Source organism: Vespula pensylvanica, chromosome 2, assembly GCF_014466175.1.
Source record: "Vespula pensylvanica isolate Volc-1 chromosome 2, ASM1446617v1, whole genome shotgun sequence".
Classification (NCBI taxonomy): Eukaryota; Metazoa; Arthropoda; class Insecta; order Hymenoptera; family Vespidae; genus Vespula; species Vespula pensylvanica.
Genome location: NC_057686.1, coordinates 10861995 through 10878727, shown reverse-complemented (window position 1 = coordinate 10878727; position 16733 = coordinate 10861995). Strand labels below are relative to the sequence as shown.

Below are 16733 nucleotides of genomic sequence, written 5' to 3'. Positions count from 1 at the left end.
TCGCTACGCCTATGCTATTTTCTTTCTATTCGTAAATTCTAAGAAGGCGTATTATATAAAAGCCATATCGGATATTTGAATTATTACAATCGAAACGATAGTTCGTTAGAAAGTTTCCGTGGATATTGCTTGCACCGATTGAATATTTTCATTCCATGATTAATACTTCGTTAACTTTCTTTCGTTTTATTCTGTCATCCCTTTTCTCTTCCTTCTTTCTCGCGCTCTCTCTCTCTCTTTCTTCTTTTTCTCTCTCTTCTTCTTTCTTTCTTTCTTTCTTTCTTTCTTTCTTTCTTTCTTTCTTTCTTTCTTACTTACTTACTTACTTACTTTGTGGAACGATCAGTTCGAAAGGAAAAGAGCGCGGGAAAGAAGAGACTGTTTCTTCCTACAATACCGTTTGAAATTCTGTATTCATTCGAACAGATACCACTGGAAAGTAGAATCTCTTGAGCACGGAAGTCGACTCCCTCGAGTGTTGCTAGCCCTCTTTTATCAGATTTATACAGAATTGTATAATATATTATAATCGTGGAAAAAAGAAAATACGGAAAGAAATTATTATTTTGAAGAGAAATAACGATCGGAAGATAATATTTCTCGATCGCAAAAGGAAGTATATAAATGCATTTTAAATTGAATTAAATTTTCAAGAAAAATATCGAAAGCGCATTGATGAAACAAATTATTAAAAATTACTACGTTGTTCTTATAAACGCGATTCTTAGATTGTTCTTATGGGAATCCTATCTTCTCACGGATTTGATTAATTTTTTAATACGTTTTAGTTATTGTTATTGCGAACAAATATGTCAATGATATTTGTTGATCCTACGAGGCTTGGAAAATCTTGAATTAAAATGCGAAAATATAAATTTTTTCGACACGATATATGTGTACGCAGGTATGTCGTTGTATGTGTGTATAAAATTGCGTAGATATTTATATTCAAAAAAAATATAATGTGTGTTTCGCATAATATTTTTATATATGTCGGATGTCGCGCATAACTTCTATCACGTACCAATACAAATACTTTTGAGAATATGAACATGTCTACCAAATTTTCATATATATCATATTAGATAATGTCACATCGTGTATTTATAAAAGAAAAATTACTATATGCACATTTACATATCCTTACTTGCATAGCTGCTATACATTATATAATCTTGTCTATATACATATATATATACCTTTTAGTATCTGTACATATCAAATCCAAATACACACTGTCTGGTTGCTTAGTTGCATAACATATATCAATATGTAAACTGTAGTATCAATGAATATATATTGAACTTACATACACATTTATATCCACACGAACAACACACACACGCGTGCAGGCACGTACATTTGACCTAGGGTCACATATTCGAGTTTTGAAAAGCCTGTACCTCTGCACATTTAAATCTAAACCTTTTAACACGAACAGGACTCATAGAATCAAGTTATATACATTAAGAAATTTCTTCGGAATAACGAAAACAACAAAATATTACTAACTACAAAAAATTAGATGATTCCGATCCGCGAAAAAGCAAGATACTAACAAGAATAGTACAGAATCTTTTATAAATATAATTCTTTCGATCAAACTCACTTTTAAGTACAAAAAAAAAAAAAAAAGAAAAAAAAATTACAAATTCGTAGAAAAGAAATTCTTTGTTTTGTAAAGCGGAACGATGGATGTATGGAAGAGTTTAATGATCGCTCACGCGATCACGAAAATATAAAGAAAGAATAGATGTACGTGCGCGTGTGTATATGTGCGAGAAGAGGCGATTATGTAACGTGAAAGTCGTCGACGGAATTCTCTTTTACTGCCTGCGCGCCCTGACCTCCGAGATAATGAGAGTGTTCCGAATAATCTGGACCAATATAACGATATATATATATATACATATATATTTGGCAATGGATGCTGAACTCTTTTAACGAGTTACGACAACGTATTCTTTCTCTCTCTCTCTATACATACACACACACACATATATATATATCATTCTCACTCGTTTTATCTTTACTTCCATTCTTTTTTCTTCGCATCACATAAGAAACAATTAGCATGTAACTTACGTAATCTCGAGACACAGAGAGATGATAATCGCACATCGTAATGTTGCTTCGAAAAGATTGCGAGCTTGATAGTCTCAACTGTTTTGTCGATCATGTACATCATTTTTCAAATTTTATTTCGCCCACAGGCTATGACGAACGTCTTGCAAAATTTCACCCTCATACATTTCCATAGGTGGGTCCCACCGATATAACTAATTTCTAGCAGCCTGAAATGGATTTCAAATCTCAACACACGTTGATGTAATACGTTTAGATGTGTATGTATGTATGTGTAGATATATCTACATTGAAAGAGAAGTTGTCGTGATCGATGTCAGAGATAACTCGTCATCGTTATTAGGCAAAATTAGGCACGAGCTCGAAGTCGGCTTCCGAACTCTGATTATTACATTGCATAAGAAGTAATAATATTGTAATGTATGTAAATGACAGAAGCGGATGATGATATTCATTTGAGATATCGAATGAGAAGCCGTTTGATGGCTCGCTAAACGACAAACTCGAACTTATCTTCTCTCTTTCTCTTTCTTGTACCAGGTAGTTTAAGTAACGGCCTGATACAAAAGCCAAGAAGCTATTCGAGACAGCTTGCGACTCTCGTTCCCCATAAATAACTACGTAACTCGGGCGAGACGCCGGTTTTTCGATTTATTCTTATTTTCGTGGCAATAGCTTGAACGCACCTTCTTCTTTTTCTTCTTCTTTGCTACGTGTATCTATCTACCAACGAATCAACGAACGAACGAACGAACGAACGAACGAATGAACCAACCAACCATCCAACCTATCTATCTACCTACCTACCTACCTACCTACCTACCTACCTACCTACCTACCTACCTACCTACAGTCCACAACTATGCTCTATAATTAAATCTGAAAGCGATCCTGCGGCGTGAAGTGCATCTTTATGACGATCTACTGAAGGAGAGAAAGAAAGAGATGGGATAAAGATCCAGGAAGAAAGAAGAAGAAAAGAAAGAGAGAGAGAGAGAGGGAGAGAGAAAGGGCCGTAGACACGATCAAAGAGTAATGAGACAGAGAAGGATGAAAAGAAATGATCATCTTCAAGGAAGACGACGTCCCTAGTACCGGAATAATTATTGTTTGTTGAGACTCGACATCCACTCGCCGTTAAATCGAACGTGAATTACTACCGGTTTGTATAAGCGGCGCCGGCTGTTTAACGGGCCGAGAATAACAGAGAAAATCGATCGTGAAATCGATCGGTTTCTCTGCGACTTATTGTTAGATCGAAAGTTTTATATTTTTATACTTTCGAAATAACAGACATCGTTCTTATACAATTGCGTTTAAATTATGATTTGTAACGAAGTGGTTAGGAATTTTTTGTACTTGAAATTTTTTAAGAATGAAAGAAAAAAAAAACAAGATGGAAGAAGGAAAAAGAAAAAGGAGATTTTAACACACGCGCATGTACATATATATAGAGAAAAATTGTTGTTAAATATCAGCGTATCTCGTACGAACGTTCTCGTATTCGAGTGAACGTGAACGTGTTCTCGTGTCTTTATTAACCCGCAAAGTTCACGAGAAGGGATGAGGGTAAGAAAAATGTTTAGATCGTAAATCGTTAAAGCCTTCCGATAATGGCTGCTTCTATCCTTCGTCTAGGCAGACTCACGTACTTACGTAAGCGATCTTCCCTTCGACCCCTTTAGCCTCCAATCCCTTTCCCATTGCATGGATTGGATCGTCTGCACCGGCAAATAACCCGACAAACTATTATTTTATAATCTGCACTCCGGCTCTCTATATCGGTGGATACGAGGCAAATTGGTCGTTAATGTCGATGAAACTGCGAGCGGTTCTGCCGTAATTAGAAGCGAGTTAGCGATCGTTCCGCGATATCTACACGGTATTACCTTTCGGATTATCTATTAAGGGCAGAAAGTTAGATACTACCGATTAACGACTGATCGTCTGTATTCTTTGACGACTATTAATCCTTTGAAATCCTTTAATACATAAGATTCTTCAAATTTCTGTTAAAATTATTACAATAAATTTATGCATACCGAAATATTCATTATGAAATATTTATAGAAAATTCTAAAGTAATTTCAAACCTAGAACCATTGGATTATGATTTATTAAAGTACTATAACGGTACCTTAAATGTATATTTTTGAAATAACGTTTCGAATACACACGCACATACACGCACATGCTTATATATTTCTACGTAAAAGCTCGTAAAAGAGAAAAAAATAATCACCAATGAAATTTTTATCGTTCGATTCGCTTGAAAAATAATTCAATGTCTTTCGCAAAGAGAGGACCATATAGAAGGTATAATTAAACGATTACGATGTTGGATTTATCGCGACTTGCGGTGACTATATATACATATCATATATATATATATATACATATATACATATATACATACATATATATACATATATATATACATATATATATACATATACGTATATGTAAACAGAAAGAGAGAGAGAGAGAGAGAGAGAGAAGCTTGTAGTTCGATGGCTTTCTCGCGTGATGGAATTACACGATAATTTAATCCTTCTCCATGACTTTATCCGCCGTTGTCGGCCGTCGTATAAATAACATTCCGTCGTATCCATTGTTAAAAGAGTTCCTTCGCCTTCTCGGCGAGGTTAAAAACAAAACGCGCTATTAAAGCCCACGTTGTGGTTAGACTAAAAACAATCGTTGGATTCTTACGAGTAAATACTTACATTGGTGGCAGTATTATAAGCCAACAATATTTTTCATCGAAAGAAGTTACGGGTTCTTACGCGAACACGAAAATCACGTTTGCTAGGAACTCGCTCGATCGTAAATCTCCGTCGAGATTGTCCATTTTAAGAAAAAGAAAGAAAAAAAAAGGAATAGAAGAAAAAGAAGGAAAATAAACAACGATAAAAACGAAATGTAAAAAAAAAAGAGTCGCAAAAAATAAGAAATGATAAAAGTTCTCGGTCTTCCGTTCTCGGAAAGCGGTGCGTTTCGCGAGAAAGGGAAGGCGGAATATAATCGTAGAAACGTCCGAGTAGACGCGTCGTTGTAAATCAATTCGAATAAAAGAGAGAGAGAAAGAGAGAGAAAGAGAGAAAGAGAGAGAGAGAGAGAGAGAGAGAGAGAGAGAGAGAGAGAGGGCGAGGGAAAGGAAGAGAGGAAATACGATGTAAGGACGCTCGCAAATCGATCCGTGCAATTTATACGTCCCCATTGTACAAATACTCGTGAAAGAGAGAAAGAGAGAGAGGAAGAGATTGAAAGAGAGAAAGAGAGAGAGAGAGAGAGAAAAGTGAAGGATAACGCGAGCTGGATGTTTACATTCGACCGTAAATTATCATGCGAGTAGTGCGTCCACGCGCAGGAATATCGACGATAAATTATTAATTTAACATCCTTAACGTAGAGAGAAGTTTGAAAGAAAAAAACAGAAGTAGAGAAGTTAGGTGTATGTGTGTATACATAATATATATATGTGTGTGTGTGTGTGTGTATAGATGAAAAAATAAAAAAATGAAGAGAAAAAAAGGAAGAAAAAAAGAAAGAAATGGCTATTGAAAAAATAAAAAATAAAAATAAAAAACAATAAAGAAAAAAAGGAAAGAAAGAAAGAAAGAAAGAAAGAAAGAAAGAAATGATACGCCCGTTGAAAACGAGTCCTCTCTTTAGCAGTTAGTAAAAATTAACTCGATAGTTGGCGATTCCGATGAGAACGAGGACTATGATAAATTCACAGGCTCAATATTCATGGAATTAGTTATGAAAGTAGAGCTGTTACTTGTTTAAGTTTGTCCACTCTTATAAACGTCTCCGACTCTCTTGGCAAACGAAACGAACCGAGTACGCCAAGTGCTGCGTATTACCACGTAAAGTGGGTCGAATTGACATTGTGATTTCGCAAAGGATTATTAGTCGCCGTGCTCTGCCACAGTCGCGCGTATTTAATGGTCTCCATCGCGAATCACGTTGACTTTATGAGACCAGTAGTCGTTTTTTTTTTTGGTTTTTCTTCGTTTTTCGTCGTGGAAAGTACAGACTTTAAAACCGGAACGCGTTTTCACGTTTAGAATCTCGTAAAGATAAATACACGTAATGCGTTCATGTGTGTACTTACGAACGTAAGTACATATGTACATATATGTATATATATATGTGTGTGTGTATGTATTTGTGTGTATGTATGCATGTATGTATTTCTCGACTTCCTTTAAGAATCAAACGTGATTCGATCTTCGTGATTATGAGCTTAGATCCAGTATTTAAATAATATCGTATCGTTTCTATATTATATAAATTATCTCCTATATGACAAGATATTCGACCTTGTTTTACATAAAGTAAAACTAATTACTTACTACACTTTCTTATTATACGTCTTTCAAGATTATGAAAAATATATATATATATATATATATATATGTATATGTATACTTCACGTGAAAGTCGTAGGAATTTGTTGAAAGTAATCATATAGTACTCTTTATCTACTTTATTTATTCATATTCATCCGATCGAAATAAATAGATATTAACGATTTTCAACGATTTGATCGAAGGAACGTTCAGATCGTCTGTTAATTAATATTCGTAAGGGATGACGATTCGTCGTGTCTGTTGCAGGCTGGTTTTCGGTCGTGTCAAACAGCAGCGGTACCGGAAGCGCGCGTGTCTACAGAAGAGTCGGTGCTTTGGTCCGAGCCGGTGTGCCGGCTTTTCTACTCGCAAAGCCGCTGAGAGCGTACACGCTCACGCACTCGAAGATGGGTAAGTCAGCGTGATTTATTAACAGGCGACACTCGCAAATTAATCCTCCTACGGACAGAGCGATTACGCCGTAGGTACTTTACTCTCTCGGCGCTTACCGATGCCAAAGGAAAAGAGAAATATCTTACTCTCTCTCTCTCTCTCTCTCTCTCTCTCTCTCTCTCTCTCTTTCTATCTATCGAAGAATAAAATTCGCTTACCGATAATACTCTCGTCTATATATGTACTTACTGATAGAGCTATTACATTGAACTATCGAAACGTTGAAAGTACGTTTAAACATGCCAGTTATGCAGGATGACTCGTGTGTAACTTGATTACTTAGAAAGCATCTTTTATTTTAATTTATCAGCCAACCAAGAGTCCGTATTAATAATTCATTAAATAAAGAAAAAGAAAAAAAAAAAAACCTTTTTCTAGATATATTTACATTACACGATTCATCCTATAAGATATTATTCCTATAACCAACTTTATCTCTTCGATCGCTATATAAATTTTTAAAATACATCTCGTCGTATATTATATCGAAAAACTAATTAAACGAAGGACTCGCTGGTAAAGTTAATTTGAATATCAAAGTGTGAGACCATATTGAACTTGTTGGGCTTGACGACGAGGAACGCAATCGAGAAAAGGGAAGTTCTATCAGTTAGATTTAAATGTCGATTTCGTAGACAGCTCGCGTAAAAGGTGTGTCAATGTGTTCGAGGAAAGTAGAAAGATCTGAAAGAGGTAAAAAGAAAGAAGAAAAAGAAAGAGAGAAGGAGAGGGAGAGGCACGCGTCTGGATCAGCGACGTACGCCGTAGGCATGTCGTCGTCGACAGGATAAGGTAGGACAGGACTTGGGATAGAACAAGACAGGACAGTCAAGGTGTACTCGCTTTCTCGTCTACGCGGACGCGTAGACGCGACAATGCGGCTAGCTGCACGCACGTCGTCCCAAAGGAGCCTATTATTTTCTTGGGTGCAGCGACTGGCCGTGACACGAATGTCAATGTGTCTGTTAATGCGACTTACCTCGTCCTTTCCCTTCCATTCTCTTCTCTTCCTAGCCCTTTTTTTTCTTCCTTTTCTTCTTCTTCTTCTTCTTCTTCTTCCTCTTCTTCTTCTTCTTCTATCTTCCTTTTACATATAGTCAGTTTGCGATCGTACGTTTAAATGTAGGCGAGCCGCCACCATCGGCGTGTACCTATTACGTTACTCCAATGTGTTGTGTTGGCGGCGAGTACGGTGAAAGCCGTTCTTTCTCAGTCCTTGTTTCTTACGATACGCACGACTCGTGTTACATGCCATTAACTATTAGAACGATTATTGGAAAATGCAGGGGTTTCGTGCCTCCTCTCTGTGGTTACAGATTTTCTAAGTGTATGCGATACTCTTCTTCTTTTACAGTCAGTTTTCCTTGGTACGTAAATTTCTAACGTTCTTATCTTATCGATAAAACTATCAACGTAATTAATTTCGTCGTTTATAGAAATATATTAACGTAAATTGTAATACGTTTTAACGCGGAATATTTATTGTATGTGGATTTACGTATACGTAAAATAATTTCAATTATTTTCGTAAAACGCTGCAAGCTGGGAAAGAGAATAAAAAATTCAGAAAAAGAAACAAATAGGAAAAGAAAACAAAAAAAAAAAAAGAAAAAGGACGGGAACAAGAGAATATTCTAATATTTCTAATTAATTTTAGCTGGAATATATGTATATGTAATCCACGTCGCGTGCGCCTCGAGTTATTTCCTCGGATGTTGCGTAGCTGGGCGTGGAGCATATTCTCGTGGCTGCTGTTCATGTACATACTATAGTTCAGCGACTCTCCCTCGGTGTCGTCTCGATGTCCGTTATCACGTCGCCTACGTGCGCGTTTATTGCCGTTAATTGCTCTCCGTTCTTCTTCCGTCTCTTTGCCTCTCTCTCTCTCTCTCTCTCTCTCTCTCTTCCTTTCTTTCTTGCTCACGAGTAGGATAGTACATACAAGCAAGAATTAAGAACGGTCGATCTATTCCAAGCGTCCTTACTTATCGAAGGACTTCGTTGTACTAATCTCAGACTTATTTACAGTCTCTAGTCTCACGTTTTGTTTATGTTTTCTTTACGCCTATCGAGGAATTTAAAGTTTCTTGTTCGATGATATCATCGGTATATGTATATTGTTATGACTTAGTCTCTGATCGATGTTTTCCTTTTTTTCATCGTTTTTCTTTGAATATTTTGTTATCGACGTAAGTTGCTATATCGTCCAAAGTAAATATCAACGTTAATCAAAGACCGAATTACGACGTACTGTATGGATTTTTCTTTTTACGGTACATTTGCCTTATCGAAAAACGATGCGAATTGTTATTTTGCCCGCAGAAAATGGGAATTTGCGGGCACATTACACGAAGACCACCGTACGGGCTGGTGAGGTGCTCCGATTGACTGCCGTTTTTCAAGACACTCGACGAGCTCCGGTCTCCAACAGCGGCATATCCGGCGTGATAGCTGGCATTCCGGATGGCAAGAGCTCGAGATCGTCGGAGAGAGATCAGTACGCTCAGTGTCTTGATTCTCATGGGCACGAGCTATTTGCTCCGCTCTCGGCGAGAGGCGAGTTTTATGCCACTTGTCAAAGTGGAACCCTCGATACTGGAAGCGACGCGGTCCTTTATAGAGTTCATCAACTCGCTAGGAGAGACCTACCACTTAGGGTAAACTTTTTTTTGTCATAGATTCCAGTAGTAATAAAATAGAAACGGAGAAATTTCAAGTCGATGTAGTACAAGGTCAAGATTAAGATTTCTTCGACGTAATTCGTAATAAATAAATTCGTAAAAAGCGAATTAACAAAATCGTTGAAAACTGTGATCGAACTCTTAAGAGATTCTTTTTTTCTATGAAATTTCAAATTTTAATGGGAAATAACTAAGATCGATACGACGTTAATACGCATTTTGTTTTGTTTCATAGGTACGTCTAGTCGCTGGGCCTCTACCAATACCATTGCCACGAGATTATAGTGGATTGATGCAATTGGAAGGTGCGACAAGAGGACCGATAGTATTGGGCTGTGCGGTACCACTGATGCCTGAGAGACCTTTGCCAAATTCTACGGTACCGGAATTACTAGAACTCGTAGCTACCGGTCCAACTGCGCCAAGAGTGAAAAGGGCACGATTAGGATGTCCTTCGGAAGCAAGGCTATTGGCGTCTCCGAAAATGCAACGATTATTATCGGCATGCAGGTAATTTTTAAGACATATCGAAACATTACTATCTTTCATTTGACGTTTCATTGACATAAGGACGAGATCAGCATCGTGCGATAATTCTAACGAAAAAAATTCCCGAGAAGTCGCACATTTTTTATCCTGATTACAGAAGAGCATTGGATCAGAGAGCAACGGAACCACGAGTGGCACCACCGAAACCTTGCATCAACGGTGGCCAATTGAAGGAACTTCATTTAAAGGAAATCAAATCTAAGCCTGAACCTAAACCGATACTTCAAAGTCTTAAAGAAGGTTTAGAACATATAAAGAGAAGCACGATACGGGATCGTAGCAACGGAAGAAACGTTACTGCCGGTAACAATCACAGCTTCCTCGACAAAATCTCGAGGATAGCCCAAGGTGGTAGAAGCCGGAATCCAGCGAAAAAGTCAGCGTCCTTCACCTTTGCCGTTAGACCGGAAATTGGTATGAGATCACCGGAGAGATACGCGAGTCTCGAGTCGGAAACGAATCTCATGCATGCATCACCGTCTTCGAGGCATCAGGTTCAAAGATCGATCTCAACGAGTGTACTAGAGGTTCAGTCTCAGGCTGAGGCCGATCCTCCTTATTCCAAGGTCAGAGATAGCCTAACGCCATTGCCACCTACGCCACCACCGAGAACGGAAGACATCTACGCTGAGATCTGTGAACCACCGGACAGAAAGATACTTCGAGATTCTCCGGAAGAGAAACCACCGCCTCCTCCACCGCTAAGTAAGAATCAGCAGGGTGGTGGTACCAGGGAGAAAGACAGAGGTTACGTCAAATTGGCTTTAACACGATCGGAAGTATCTGACGTTTCAACGAGTACGACTACCGGTGACGAAGAGGGGATTTATAACACCGTTTGTTGAGAATACTCACGTTACAACATTTCCTTTTCTTTTTCTTTTCCTTCTTCGGTAAAGAAGAATGTGGAGAAGAGCGAGCTCGTCGAAGATTAACCAGTACATTGAAAAAAGAAGAAAACTTAGAAGGATGAGAGAGAGTGAGAGAAAGAAAGAAAGAAAGAAAGAGAGAAAGAGAGAGAGAGAGAGAGAGAGACAGAGAGAGAGAGAGAAAGAATTAATTGTAAGATTGGATCTTCGATGAGAAGGTTGTTCGAACGTGGACATCCTCGACGAGAGGACCGAACAGGAAAGATTTGCAAGGCCATTGACCGAAGAAAATCATCCAGTAATTACAGACTCGCGGACGAGCAACGGATATAGCGGTTTTCTCCGAAGATGGCTTTCGCAATCTGGCTTCCGGTATTACGGCGATACTGTCGTCGCGACTACCTCAGACTCGAGTTCAATGAAAAGAACATAGTTGCGTGTGTTTATGGGAATTCCTTGTCCCGTGCGAAACGTAATCCAATGAATTCTATCGATCTTGGGAAAGAGTTGAAAAAAAGAAAACGAAAGTAATCAATACGATCTTCGAAATAGCAATTTGCATTCATTTTCTTTTTTCTTGTTTCTTTTTTTTTCCTATCCCATTAAACGACGATCTTATTTTAAAAGGACGAACATTCATAGAAGTTCATTGGCGATTAAAAAAAAAAAAAAGAAAAGAAAAAGGAAAAAGAAAGGAAAAGAAATTCGATGAAAACAGGAAAGAAAAAAATCGAATCGTAGAAGACCGAGCAAGGGTGACAATTAATCTATTAACTCGTCATGCTCGATGAACGTTCGCTTCCTCTCTTCTTCTGGTTCGTGCTGCTCGATTGAAAGTACTTACTTACGAAGTGAAGTATCGCGTGACGGCTCGCGATTGGTTCGCTCTTTCAAACGTATATCTTTACGAAGGAAGGCCCGGCTTGGTTGTTGTTCGGTCTTCGTCTAGAATCACAGTTTGAAGCGCTTCGAGGAAACTGCCAACCCTCGTATGATGGAGCGTCGGAACGGAGATTGTGGAAAAAAAAGTGAGAAACGAGAAAAAAATACCGAGTGAATAAGAAGACGAAGAAGAAGAAGAAGAAGAAGAAGAAGAAGAAGAAGAAGAAGAAGAAGAGAAGAGAACAGAGAAAGAAAGAGAGAGAAAGAGAGAGTGAGAGAGCAACGAAGGTCGAAGGAAAGGTGGGGAGAGGGAAAAGCCCGCCGGGAAGATACAAGAGAGACAGAAAGAGAGAAAGAGAGAGAGAGAGAGAGAGAGAGAGAGAGAGAGAGAGAAGCATGCATCGAAAAGCTCCGAAGAGATGTGTAATCTTCTCTAATTCGATGTTCCTCTCTCCTACGTGCGCGCATACGCGAATGCTGTAATATTACTGTAATATTTGTATGTTTTGTGTATATTCCGAGCATAGAGAATATATTGACGAAGTGAAAATAAAGAAAAAAAAAAAAAAAGAAAAGAAATAATAACGATTTTTATCGCAACGATCTCTCCGATTCTTTCCTTTTTTCTTTTCCTTTTTTTTTTTTTTTCTTTTTCATCTAATCACATTCCACTTTCCCTTTTTACTACGTTTCGAACAATCTGAACAATGTACAATACAATGACTTAAGAAACCCTTAATTAGATTGCATCGCGACAATCAGATGAGATCGTTTCTCATGGTGGGAAGAACTCGCGACAGATGTTGTAAGTATCATAGTTCTTTTGAAATATAATTAGAGTATGTATAAAAGAAAGATAGATAGATAGATACATAGATAAATAGAGAGAGAAATAGAAAGAAAACGTATATATCAAGACGAAAGGCTTAAAATGATGCACAAAATCGGGAAAGGATCGATCTACGTTGTATCGATCCGAGACAACGACGCTATCGGAGCACGATAATCTTGGTCCACGGGTGCATATTTCAAGATCGGCATGCGTGAACGATTTCATGGCCGTCGGGTTGCCTTGCGGTCGTGTAACTCACGTTTATAACGTTAATGCGACGGGCGCGGAGTGCAGGCTATCGTATTTCGCAGCCCCGGTCCACCGATCGACGAGGCATGTTTTAATATGCAAATTAAAATGCAAATATCCAGGCGCCCTCCCTTCTCTCTCACTCTCTCTTTCTCTCTTTTTTCCTCTTTTTTTCTTTTCTTCTCTTATTCTATCTTCATTCTTTGTCTTCTCTCTCTCTCTTTCTTTATTCCTCGTTGATTTCTTCTTTGAAAGAGGATCTCTTATCTTTTTCACGATCACGAAATTCCGATCTTTTCATTTTGTTACCCTTTGATTTAAAAATGTTTATAATCCAACTAATCTTGATTCACAATATGAATCTTTATGAAATTTTACACACACACACACACACATATATATTTGAAGAAAAGAAATTATTCATCAAATCTTCGATTTTGTTATATTTTTTGCTTTCTCCTTTTCCCGCCGAAGATTTAATCTCGCTCGTTTCTTATAAGAGAAAAACATTTATGAAAGGGATGGTTTTTACGACGAACACATTCGAAAGGTTTAAATTATGACTTGCGAAAGTGAAGTATTAAAGTGAAGCGTTCACGTTTTATCCATGAATATCTCGAAGAAATAGATCGTTGAATGTTTGCGTGTCCATCGTTTGATGTCTCGCGCAGTTACATATTGTTGCTTTCTCCTGTATCTGTCCGATCCCATGTATACTCTTCGAACATATATATATATATATACATATATACATACATACATACATACATACATACATGCATACATATAAATATATATATATATATATATATATATATATATATATATATATATATGCATGTTTATCTGGACTATATTTATCACGGGGATATTTATCAGTTACACGCTATAACGATGTTGTGTTATATTAGAGAAGCAATGTAGTACGCTTTCCTATGTATTTAAAAGAGGACAATGGGAGCAGGTAATAGACGTTGGACGTGTTGTAAAAGTGGAACGAATGAAATTAAGACGATACGTTTGATCGATCGTGAGAAAGGTATATAACGTGTTGTGCTTGGGAGAAAAATAAATATAAAAGAATTATTAAGCTTGAATGGAAGGCCTCCCTATGTATGCTGGATACAAAAGATGCAACCTAGAGTGCTTTTCCAAGTGATTCGATAAAGATGTCGTCTTTCAATGGGAACAGGAGACTACTAACGCGTATCGGATTCTAAAGGATTCTCATTCTGGAAAAACGATGAAAGAAAAGGAGTATTCGCGGCGCCAAGTTCAAAGGGACCAAACAGGCTCGCATATTCTCGTGTATCGAGTACAGGGTAACCGAACACTCCCACATCCTGATGTCTTCTCGTATCCTTTTCTACGAGACGAGATCGTAACCATCGTAGTCGTAGTCGTCGTCGTCGTCGTCATCGTCGTTCTTCTTCTTATTCCCTGCAACTCGGATAACATCTTCTTCCCTGACAAGCTTTTTGTCCTGATCTACGCGACGGTTGACTGGTATGGTACCGGTGGTACTGCTAGTAATGCCGGAGGTACTCGAGCGTTACACGACGGACGACGACCGAGTGTCAAGTACACGTTGTCTTTCATTTAGAGTCCCTTATTTTTCGTATTTCCTTGAAGCATGTCTGAGTAAAGAGGGAAGCTGACAAGTGTAAATCCGGTGATGGGATACGTGAAGTGAAACTAACGAATCTCTTGGAAAATCGAAAGAGAACGGAGCACTCGTTTACGAATAATGACATAAATTAATAAAATAATATACATGTTTAATTTAACTTAATTATAATACAAAATTTCGTATATCCGATTTATTATACGAAACGAATTGTTAAAAGATACAGATATATTCCAGATGTAAAATTGAAGATTTTTACGAACGGTATAATATAAGATTCTTGATCTTCGTACTCTTTCTTTCGACTATCATAAAACAGAGAGAACGAAGTAGAAATGCATCCGTGTCAGATTCTCTTTGGTCTTCGAGCATCTTAACGAGCGAACTCTCTGCTTCGTTTGCTTATACTTGAGCGGATGGACGGTGAAAAAAAACAACAAGGACAGCTCAGGGAAAGGTGAAAAAGTCTTAGCCGAATAAAACCGTCGGCTTCGCTTTTATAAAAAGATCTTGTTTATTTAAATTATCCGAGACGTAATCGCCATGCTTCATAAAGAGCATATGTGAATAAAAGCAAAACGTTGCTTTACCCTTTCGCTCTCCTCTATTCCGTTTGCCCGTTTGTTAGCTAGTTAGACCAGCGTAGTTAAGAGTGTGCTTCGTATTTTCAAGAATAAGAGCACCTATTAGTGAACGCGAATCTTAATTGGTATTTATTAATAATTTATTGAACGATCCTTAACTGGGAACTCTATAAATATCTCTCTCTTTTTTTATCTTTCTCTGTCTCGCTTACTTTGAAGTTTTCCAAAGTAAGCTTTCCAATTTTATAGCGTTTAGCAACTTCTTTATAGCTCCTAGCAATTTCTTCGTTGTCGAGAAACGTTGTATCCGTTTGAATCTCGCGTCCTTCGTTCCGTGAGTTCGATCGGAAAATCGTTACGAAGAGAAGCGATACCGAAAAAGGAAATGCTTACGCCTACGCTGATGCAAAAGACCCTCGATCGTCGTTTATTACCTTTATGTAAGGGACATTTAATTTATGAGGCCGATGATTTAAGGACGACGAAATTGTCCTCGATTTTAATCTCATTTTATAACACTGGAGAAAGGACGAAAAATTTACGATGATCTTTATCGTGTCGATAACGTTTCCAATTAAAAAAGAAAATTTCATTTCGATTCGGTTTTCTCTAAATATTTACTGTATTCTACAATAAACAAATATGAAAAGTTACAACGTAGGCGTATCTAATATTGGCGAATATAAATGCGTGTACGTTCGAATGCGATTGCGAGAAACCCGCTAGGCTTATGCGTGACATAATCTGGTGCTATGTAATCCGTGAGTTCGAGCTTGCATAAAGAGAGACAGACAGAGAGAGAGAGAGAGAGAGAGAGAGAGAGAGAGAGAGACAGAGAGAGAAAGAGAGAGAATGGGCGCCGGTAGTCTTGAAGATACGACAGGATCGAAGAAATTCCCGTTAGATGACGAGGAAAGAGGAGGAAGAGGAGGAGAAAGTAAGAAGAAGAAGAAGAGGAAGAAGAAACAGAAGAGAAGAGAAGAGAAGAAGAGAGGAGAAGAGAGGAGGTGCAGATCTCGAAGGAACAGTACCCTCCTCACGCTGGTCCAGCACCTATCGCGTAGCTACTTTCCAATACAAGTTCTGGAAAATCGATCGTAGGCTAGATAGTCGGTAAGTCGCGCTACTAGTCGCGCTACTAGCCGAGCTACTAGCCGCTAGAATCGAATGAATCAGCCGGTCGGTCTCTCAAGCGGCCTTGCGCGAACGCTGAACCGGCCTGTTTGAGGTCTCCGCTTGAGGTCTCCTCGGGATAGTGCAACGCGTTACAGAATCTTCTCTTCGTCGTAATACGAACGTAGTTCGAGTAAAACGATTTCTTTCAAATCATTCAAGAACCATTAAATAAAGCTTTTAGTATCGAACAACGACAATAAAAAATCGTTTAAGTTCGTCCTAATTTTCTTCCATGTTTCAATCCCTTTCTTCAAACAGATTAAATCTATTAAATTTTTTAACGCGTTCGTGAGTTTTGTTAGCTTTCTCTTCTCTTCCTCAACCCTTCTTACCCTTTGATACAAAAAAAAAAAAAAAAAAAAAAAGGAAAAGAAAAAATAAATAAAAA

At 38.0% G+C, this 16733-nt stretch overlaps 1 protein-coding gene across 2 annotated transcripts in view; it reads left to right on the top strand.

Moving 5' to 3' along the window:
* Nucleotides 1-12032, top strand: part of LOC122637712 — a 30873-nt gene extending 18841 nt beyond the window's left edge. The window contains exons 3-6 of one of the 2 annotated variants that reach the window (XM_043830039.1): nucleotides 6711-6854; nucleotides 9219-9553; nucleotides 9813-10087; nucleotides 10224-12032. In XM_043830039.1, coding sequence (XP_043685974.1) covers nucleotides 6711-6854; nucleotides 9219-9553; nucleotides 9813-10087; nucleotides 10224-10971 — 1502 coding nt within the window. In that variant the 3' untranslated portion in view covers nucleotides 10972-12032. The remainder of the gene's footprint in view (nucleotides 1-6710; nucleotides 6855-9218; nucleotides 9554-9812; nucleotides 10088-10223) is intronic. The other variant, XM_043830040.1, reaches the window with a different exon arrangement.
* The last annotated feature ends 4701 nt before the right edge of the window (nucleotides 12033-16733 follow it).